Source organism: Myripristis murdjan, chromosome 7 (genome assembly GCF_902150065.1).
Source record: "Myripristis murdjan chromosome 7, fMyrMur1.1, whole genome shotgun sequence".
In the NCBI taxonomy this organism is placed as follows: Eukaryota; Metazoa; Chordata; class Actinopteri; order Holocentriformes; family Holocentridae; genus Myripristis; species Myripristis murdjan.
The window spans coordinates 25,028,176-25,037,344 of record NC_043986.1 but is presented as its reverse complement, the minus strand read 5'-3'; the positions used below and the strand labels follow the sequence as shown (position 1 = coordinate 25,037,344).

General features: G+C 43.9%; 2 protein-coding genes across 10 annotated transcripts in view; one reads left to right on the top strand and one right to left on the bottom strand.

The window, feature by feature from the left end:
- Window positions 1-1,141: 1,141 nt before the first annotated feature.
- On the bottom strand, window positions 1,142-4,730 carry zfp64 (zinc finger protein 64 homolog (mouse)). 2 transcript variants are annotated; one of them, XM_030055487.1, is made up of 6 exons: window positions 4,506-4,730; window positions 4,084-4,245; window positions 3,828-3,974; window positions 3,575-3,637; window positions 3,231-3,482; window positions 1,142-3,102 (listed from the first exon to the last, which is right to left on the bottom strand). In XM_030055487.1, the coding sequence occupies exons 1-6, from the start codon at window positions 4,525-4,527 to the stop codon at window positions 1,661-1,663; spliced, it is 2,088 nt and encodes a 695-aa protein (XP_029911347.1). In that variant the 5' UTR covers window positions 4,528-4,730; the 3' UTR covers window positions 1,142-1,660. The 2 variants fall into 2 exon arrangements, with proteins under 2 accessions (XP_029911347.1, XP_029911348.1); XM_030055488.1 differs by having other exon boundaries at window positions 4,084-4,242.
- A 639-nt stretch (window positions 4,731-5,369) lies between these two features.
- Window positions 5,370-9,169, top strand: part of tshz2 (teashirt zinc finger homeobox 2) — a 98,686-nt gene continuing 94,886 nt past the window's right edge. For 6 of the 8 annotated variants that reach the window (XR_003928455.1, XR_003928456.1, XR_003928454.1 and 3 more), the window contains exons 1-2: window positions 5,370-5,594; window positions 5,711-5,902. The gene's annotated coding sequence lies outside the window, so the exon portion shown is untranslated. Of the gene's footprint in view, window positions 5,595-5,710; window positions 5,903-8,156; window positions 8,220-9,169 lie in introns of all 8 variants that reach the window. The other 2 variants (XM_030055483.1, XM_030055481.1) reach the window with 2 other exon arrangements.

Below are 9,169 nucleotides of genomic sequence, written 5' to 3'. Positions count from 1 at the left end.
GGTATAGTGCTATCTATAAACTGATGACATTTTTTTTTTCCACTCAAAATTGATTAATTGAAAACAGGGCGCAACTGAACAGTTTTGAATGTGGGCTGTTTATAAGTTGAAAATGATTTGTTTGTTTACTATATTTGAAAATGAATGTGTAAGGATGTGTAGCTCAAGTTAAAATGATAATCTCAGTTAATCTAAATTAGATTATCTGTTTACCTTCAGGAAGTCCAACAACTGCTTCAAGGCTGTATATCTTAAATGCAACTGGACTTAACTGAAAGTTGAAGACCATATTGGTAATAGTAAATGGTACAGATTCCTCATAGATAAAGTGATGAGGAGTTTGGTGTGGAGAGAATGATTAAAACCAGGATATTTTCTGACTCTTGCAGGAAATTAAGATATAGAACAGCACAAATGGGATCAATGTATAAAAAATATTGTGTGTTATAAATGGCTTATAAAATAAATTAGAAAACATATCTTAAACATATTTGATTGCAAGAGGGATTGGAACATCATATTCTCTAGATATTTGTTGGGAATAAATTATGACCTTTTCCAGAAGAGGATTAGCTCATCTCTCCTTTATAAACACAAATCAAACTTTGCCTCTTAGTTGAACTTCACTACTGGCAGAAAGTCATTCGTCAAAACAATTTCATTTAAGTTTCTGGTCAAGCTGAGCCAGAAAAAGCAGGGGTCTGAGGCAAAAAAACAGCTATTAGTGCTGAAGGGGAGAAAAAAATCAATGGTCAGCTGTTCCTAGGAGACTCCTATTCAGGTGCAACCTTCACTTTCTGGCAAATGCTAAAAGCTGAGGTCCTGAGTGTAAAAATGGCCACAGTGATAAAGAGCAACAAGCTAAACAGGCACTTTATTGAAAAATCTATTGGAGGACACACGAGGCTTTTAGAGCCCAAGGTCCTTGATATGTAGTCTAAATGTCTTCAGCGGCTGTCATGTTTTCCTACATTCAGAATAAGCAGGACTTATTGCAGTAGAAAATGTTCATTTATCAGCATATATATAATCTCAGTCTCTGAGGACTGATACATTGCACAGTCAAATAGAGGTATAGCCTGCTGTCCTTCATTGCTCTACTGCCATCTTGTGGACAAACTGAAGGAGTCACAGCACACACTCTTAGAAAACAGGAATTTATTATTAAGCGTCGTCCACTTGTTTCAGACTTGATTAGCTGATTAACACTTCCCTCTATTTACCTAGGATGTTGGCTGAAAATAAACCATATTCTTATTTTGATGCCACCAAAATAATGGAAAAAATGGAAAGCAGATACAGTATGTATGAATCTACGCCAAAAATGGTGTGTACACCCTGACTAACCCGCATTAATTGACTTTCAAAATTAATGGGTGTTAAAAATGAAGGTGCTTAGGATTGGACTACCGAGGTATGACAATTCCCTATTCTAAACACTGAAAATTAAAAACAATGATGTCTCTAAAATCATGACACAAAAGCATTGCCACTTTGGTGACTAACGAGCATCTTTTTGAAAAAAAAGCTGTGTTGTATGTGTCTAAGACCTGCACAGATGTAAGAGTTCATACAGGCAAAGAAATAGCTTATGATGCAGCTATATGTTGTATATAGCTAAGGGTTAGAGCTTGCAATTTGTCCCATCCATAGTCCCGAGTCACTGTGGGATACCTTCTAGGGTGTGTGAATCTGAGTAAAGGCTATGAGGGGAGAGCTGTTCGATTGCATTCTGCTGCGGTTGGGTGGACATTATCAGTGGCAGGCTGTGGATGACTACACCCTGTCTGCCCAAGGTGATGTTTGGCACCAGTAAACCGCTGTCCTCGCAGGGTAAGGCACTGTCCTCAGCTGGAACAGGCCCTGCCTGTTTGGACACGTCCTCCGGCCCACACACCATGTCAGGAGGCGTCGCTGTGGCCACCATGGAAGTGTTCCCTTCTGTCACCACTGTAACCTCGGTTCCACCCTCTTGGATCAAGGTGTTGAGGCCCTCTAGGTCGGAGCAGGTGGTGATGAAGGTCTGCGTGCCGCTGCCCGAGTCCTGAGAAGTGATGGCTCTCTGGAGCAGGGCCTGGTGGAGTGGGTTGTTGTTGGTATGCTCTCGGCTGAGCTGCGTCAGGAGGACTGCCTGGGGTTCGAGGGTGCCCTCTGTGGTGTGGGACGTCCCAAGGGATTGCATAGGTGCTAGAAGGTTAACCTGTTGGATCATGGAGTTGACCACCATGTCCTGGTTGTCCGAGCTTAGCAGGACCATGTTGGTCTTACTTTGTTGGCTATCCACGCCAGCTGGAATTAAGGAGTTCTCCTGGCCTAGAGGGTGTGATACGATGATTTTGAGCTGTGTATTACCGTAAGGAGCGAGGGTGTCTGATGGGACAGAGGGGACTTCAAGCTGGGTGTTGCTCTGCGTGGGCATGGCAGAGCCCAGGTTGACTGCACCAGGCTGGGCAGAGAGCTGAAGTTTCAGGACATTCTGTGTGTCTCGATGTTGCTTTCTGTGGCTCCGCAGAGAGTCTTCCCTCACAAAGGAAGCATCACACGAATCACAGCGGAAGGCTCGTGCCGCATCCAGTTTGGCCCGATACCGAGAGCTCACGGGCTTCGGAGAATCCGCCCCTCCACCCTTTCCTCCGTTCCTGCCACCTTTCCCCCCGCCGCCTTTCTCAGGCTTATCCGAGTGGCACTTCTTTTTGTGGATGACAAGGTTGCTGCGCTGCTTGGAGGCAAAGTTGCAGAAGTCACATTTGAAAGGGCGCTCCTCTGAATGGATCCTCTCGTGGACTTTGAGCGCCCCCTTGCTGGAGCAGGAGTAAGTGCACTTGGAACACTGAATGGGCTGAGTGGGCTGGTGTTCCCGGGAGTGTTGTCGCAGAGCAGTTTTATTGGCACACTGGAACTCACAGTGCGGGCAATGGAAGGAGTTCTCAGTGCCATGTTTGATCTGAACGTGAGATTTAAGGTTGCCTTTCATGGCACAGCGGTATTCACAGAAGTCACATTTGTAGGGCTTCTCGCCGGAGTGAATCCGAATGTGCCGCTTCAGGTCCGAGTTGATCTTAAACTTTGCGTCACACTGTTGGCACTGGAAAGGAGCATCCCCTACAGGAAACAGAGGAGATAAAATAACTAGATGAAAATATAAAGTTATTTATTTTCAGTGGAATCTACAGAACATGAGCTGACAGTGGCTGACAGTGCAGAGCCATTTGGGATGTTTGACCTCCTACCAGTGTGAGAGCGGAGGTGCACGGTGAGCTGGCTGGAGTTGCGGCTGGCGTAAGGGCAAATCTGGCATTTAAAGGGCCGCTCATCATAGTGGATGCGGAGGTGCTTCTTTAAGCTGCTGCTGTCAGCTGCTGCGTAGGGACAGTGTTTACACTTGTGCGGCTTCTCGCCCGTGTGCGAGCGGCTGTGCATATTGAGCTTGTCCCGCCGACTGAAACGCTTGTGGCATAGCTCACATTCAAAGGGCTTCTCACCTGGACACGTGGCAGATGGAAAAACATGCGTCAATAATGGATTCTGAAGGTGTCCCAGGACTGAGAAATGCACCTGGAGGTCAACGACATACCAGTATGGGTTTTGAGATGCCGCTCCATATCTTTTTGGCCATATTGCGTCTTAAACGTGCAACCTGGAAATAAGGAGAAATTATGCTATTTTTATTTATTTATTTTATTTTTTTTACAAGGTGTGTGAAGCCTTCTTTCACATAAATGCAACCTAACAGGGCTGCAACTGGACTGGCAGGAAGTACAGTTCTCCCCGCATGGCCACTGAAAGGCAGGAATGTGTTACAGTCATAAACGGCAAGAGGCACCGACCTGAGAAACAGCAGCTGTGCCTCTTTGAAGTCAGGGCAGGTTTTAATTTTTTGGAAGGTGTTTTCTGTGCTTTGGTCAGGATCTTTTTGACACCTCTCATAACACACGTCTGGTAGGTTTCCTCGAACACAAATTCTGCACTGGAATCTGCGCAGGAAAAGAAGAAGATGGCGTCAGCTGCAGGCTTCTGTAAACTGATAGATTTGCTTGTTTCAGTTGGATTTTTTTCCAGGCCGGCGTTGCAGTACTGTCCTACCTGTGAGGGTGGATGCTGCAGCGGTGGCCGATGCATCAGAGGTGGGTATGGAACAGCCATTTTGCTTGTGAGCCAGGAAAACTTCAAAGTTATTGTACTGCTGCTTGCAGAAACCACAGATGTGGATATCTGGGCCAACCTCCACCACGACCGAGTGTCCTGCTGCAAGTCACAACAATGCACAAAGAAAACAAAAGCCCATTATGTGGAAATGAAGTTGTCTGGTGCGTTGAAGGAAAGTTTACACGCATCACGTTAAAAACAGACATTATAAACTGGACTGGGAGATTTTGACCAGACTGGGTTAAGCTGCTGGCTGGGTCGTGTTAATGAGGACACGGTGGTTGCAATAATAACACTAAAGAAATCAATACAGAGGTGTCACTGATAGTTTCACTGCTATGATCAGGTGTACTCCTTACCTTCGGCGTTATATGTTGCCATTTTGCACGCTTGTTTTGGTAGACATCAACTCATTTTCTGGCTCTCCCGCAGCCGAACACACAACCGTGATGAGTGCGAGTGATACCGGCTGGAGACGAGGCCGAGCCAGCGCCTTTATAACACATCTCCGAAGCTCAGACCTAAAACAATTCAAACGCCAGTTGCAGTGGCACTTTACTTCTCTCACAACATTGTATGCAAAGCGGCTTTGCGACAAGCTGGCAGGGGTTTGCGGCAGGGAAAGAGGTGGGCGTTTCGTCCAGTGACGTCTTACGTGGCCTTCAAAGCCATCGGAAATAATGCAGTTGCGACCAGATAACACAATAACGTGTCAACAACTGATGGATATTTTTTTTTTTAAGTATTATGTGTTGTTATAGGTTTAAATGTTTGGTATGTTCAAGTGATTTATTTCCACAACTTTTGAAAACACGGAACTACATACCTGATATACATACATCCTCTTCGTTCTTCAGGTGCAGCACAAGTTATCATTATTCTGTTTGATTCCTGTTTGATATCTCAACGGTATTTACCACAAGACTTTTTTTTGGTATTATTATTTACGAAAAGCACTTGAATGCCAAACAAGTCCCGTTTACGAGCACCACGTGAAGGCAGCATTACCGTCCAGCATGTAGTACCGTCCAGGGCTGGCACCTTAAACGCGGACCATGGATTTTTACCTGTAAAATAAAACCAGATAATTTAACTTAATTATGAAAACTGTAAGCGAGCAAGCTGTACATAAACTGAGCATCTTTTTTAGCCTTTTTCTTCTCGTCCAAAAAGTTGATAAATAACGTTACCGAGGATGGTGCTGCCATCTATCGTCCGGGATGTCATGAGAAATGCAGGACATATTGAAAAAAGAAAAGATTTGCAAGTCTCCTGTTGGCACCACAGAGATTGTACCCAGTTTTAACAAAGATATACGCCTCCTGTCGATGATTCACTCTGTATTAATGGTTAACTACACTACACTCTGCTCGCTAAAGTGCTTGCAGTTGTAGCTGTAAGGACCTTTTGAAAGCTAATAAGAGCTCCTGGAGCAAGTTGTGTGCAAGGTAGGTTTTCATATTTAGCATGTTCAGTTAATTGTGGTGGTCCAGAGGCTTTCAAGTCAGGGGTATCCAGTGGGGTTTTGTGATGAGGGAGTGAGAGTGCCTTTCTTTTACTCCAGAACAGTGGTGCTGCTGTGAATAAGCCATGAAAGTGAGTGACACACAGCTCCATTTTCAGTGGCAGGTCCTTAACTGCCTGATTGCCACTGTGAAGCTCAGGAATTTCCTTACGCTGACTTTCCTGCATGGCAAAGGCACAGCACTGATTCCTTCCCTGCTGAACCAGCAAATCCTTGGGAGACAGACAGGAGGTGCGGCACACACACACACACACACACACACACACACACACACACACACACACACACGCACAAAACAAACAGGCACTCACACACACACACACACACACACACAATACAGGGCCTTTCCCCAGCCTACACGCATGAATCTGACTAGTTGATTACCAGTGTCTTTGAATCCAACTCTGTCAGGTTTCTGCCTGTAGCTCCATGACAAAATCGTCCTTGATAAGCTGGTCAGTCATTCATCTGGATCATCTTCAGATAAATCTGTAACAACTGTTCGTTTTACATTAATAAGAAAGTTTCACTGATTTACCCGACGCTTCACGGTAAAGGGGGGGGAAAAAATGAGGACATTTCACAGTGGCGTGGTTGAAATTTGATGACACGGTTCAGCAGAAGAAAGAAATGAAAAAGGAGATAATTAAATAAATAATGAAATCTGCTTGACCGAAGAGCGTGCAAATCATATGCACATAAATCCCCCACAAACTCATACAGTTAAATGTACATCAAAAGACCGCATTTACATGTGACAGACAAATGACTCAGAGATGGGGTAATTAAAGAAAGACTTATTTCATCCCCCAAGCAGTGGAGAACAGGCCAGTATGTTCACTACTTTGATCTAGACTTCATTTTTACAATCAAGCCGGAGAATTGCAAATCTTTTTTTTTTTTTCCTCTCTCCTTTTTTTCCAATCAAGGACACTTAGAGCTTAGGGTGCTCCTCACTCCTCAGTGAGGATGAGTCTTTCATGACTGAAGAGTGGGGTCGCTTGATATTACTTTATTAGCAAACACCAGCACCAACACAAGTGTTTATCATTATAGTGCCTCCCAATAATACCAGTACCAATACTGGAAATAAGTACAGTATGTAATCTAATATATATTTACAGTGTACATATAATAGATTTAATATAATGTCTGAAATCCGTGATATTAAGCTGGGTGTTGATAACACAATACAATACAAACCACAATACATCAATCACAACATAATTTGTATCACAGTACATAAGGGCTGTTGGATTATGGCAAAAATCACAATCATCATTATTCTGGTCGATATTGACTAGAGATTAATTGAACTTTTTATTTATTTTGTCTGTTTTACAGTGGATTTTGTTGAAATTTACGTATAAACATGCCACATCCCTGCTGAGAGTGAGTTTGGCCTTTTAGAGAGGGGCAAAAGCACACCACTGTAAAGGAAAGGGCTGCGTTGGATTTACAACACAAGACAAAACAAGGCAGGCAAAATCATGATTGAAAATAAAATTCAATTAATCGCTGAGCCCTGAAATACATTGCAGTACTCTACAGAATTGACTGAAAGTGTATAAAAGAGCTTAGAGTACAACCTACTGCATAACACCAAGGTAAAATAATAAAATAGACGCCATAAATCTGGTGAGAAAAACGACTCAAAACAATTTAACCAGAAATTGCCATTACAGTTAATTAAAACCTATTGTGACAAACAGTGTTCCCATAGTCTGTTGTATGGACGCATTTGCAGAGATATCCTGTGCACTTCTGGTTTCTCATGTCCTTTCACAGCAATGAATGATCCACTTATTCAGTGATTTGCGCTCACAACCAAAATATCAGTTGGGCATCCAGCTGTGCCAATTCTAATTTGTAGATGCTTCCCTTTCCCATTCATTGAGACACCCCAGTATTCATTGAGTGATGTAATGTCCCTCTTTTCCCCTGTGAGACAAGGGCAACAATAGGGGGGAGTGCCTCTGTCACATTATTTTCCCCCACCGAGGCACGCCAGCTGCTTACAGTTGCTTAATGGCTACGAGCTGTCACAAGGCATCACAGCCCGCTGCCACACAGGAGCGGCAGATGCTTTAATTGCACAATGACTTGTAGGTTGTCAGCAGCAATTATAGCAGGCTTCCACCTGAGGGCACCCAAGGAACACCATTTACTCAGTTTGCCGGCAACAGACGAGCCTCAGAAGCTGGTTGCTGCACACAAACCTGAGTCTGTCCAGACCAGAGCCACAAACAAATCCCAAGACTACTTTTTGCTCGGTGGTTCAACCGTGTGTTGCAAAGACCCGGGTAGCATCGTCAGACAGCAACACAGGACCCCAAAATCATATTTAGACATAAAATATTTACCTAGCGTTGTCACCTCAGGGCCCACTGCTCACTGTGCTGCGGCAGGTCGTGGTGTGCAGAGTTTGAGTAATTTTACTCATTACTAATTCATGCCGTATTTTTTTTTCTTCTGTGCGATTCAGGGGAGGCTCATTTGCCGTTTCGAGTCCTAAGATTATTATCATTAAGAGGAGGCAAATAAGATGGTGAGTTCAAAGCTATGCTGCAAAGTATACCTCTGCCTGGCTTGCTTCAAGTGTGTGGATGCTTTGTTATACATACCTAACAAAAGACTCCGTAAAGTGCATAGATTTTTAGGTGCATTCTATTTATAGGCACCCTGAAATCATAATCAAGCAAGACAGGATCCAAACATACGTGGTGACCTTTTGTTTGTTTCGTCAAATTGAATGAGTAAAAGATGTCCCAGAGTTCCCATGTTTGTTTTGATCCACAAGACAAATTATACACACATGTATGAATTCCTTTGGTCAACAGCTGCCATCTCAGCATCAGATAAAACAGAGCCAAAGTCTGGGAACCATCAGATGCCTCCGACACTCCACTTTATCATACAAAAAGACAGTGTACACAAGCGCAGAGCGTGCACGCGCGCGCGCACAAACACACGCACACATCTACGTATGCACGCACAGCCATACTACACACAAAAGGCACACATGCTCGCACACAAATCAGCACTATGCTCTTTGTATCTGCCAACTGATGCAGATGATAGGGCTGCAGATGAGGGCAAGCTAACTAGAGACTAGAGGGTACATGTGCCTTCACACACACAATAGTAGGCCATAGCATCAGAAGGAAAGCTCTCCACTCTAAGAAAGTTCTGCAAATTAGCACAGAAATCGTACCCTTTTTTAAGTCAGTTTCTATATAGTGTACATAATTAGTGAAGTTTTTGCTCATGTGGTGGTATATGCAAACGTCGACGGCACCTTAAGGATGTGTGCAGGTGTGCAAAATAAAATGCAAATGTTACAAAGAGGAGGAAACTTGCGCCTCGTCTGTATCGGTCTTATTTAAAAGTGAATCCAAAGTAAGTGAGTGCAGTCCTCTTTGGAAGGGAGTCGCCTTGTATTTTAGTCTAGTGTCAGTAGGGGGTGTCCAAAATCAGGCTAGAGAACGACACCCCGTG

Coding starts and splice junctions, on each gene's coding strand:
- zfp64 (XM_030055487.1), bottom strand. CDS start 4,527: ATGGCAACATATAACGCCGAAG. Junction 3,483..3,574: donor GCATCTCAAAACCCATACTG/GTATGTCGTTGA, acceptor CCACGTGTCCAG/GTGAGAAGCCCTTTGAATGT. Junction 3,103..3,230: donor GCACCTCCGCTCTCACACTG/GTAGGAGGTCAA, acceptor TGTTTCCTGTAG/GGGATGCTCCTTTCCAGTGC.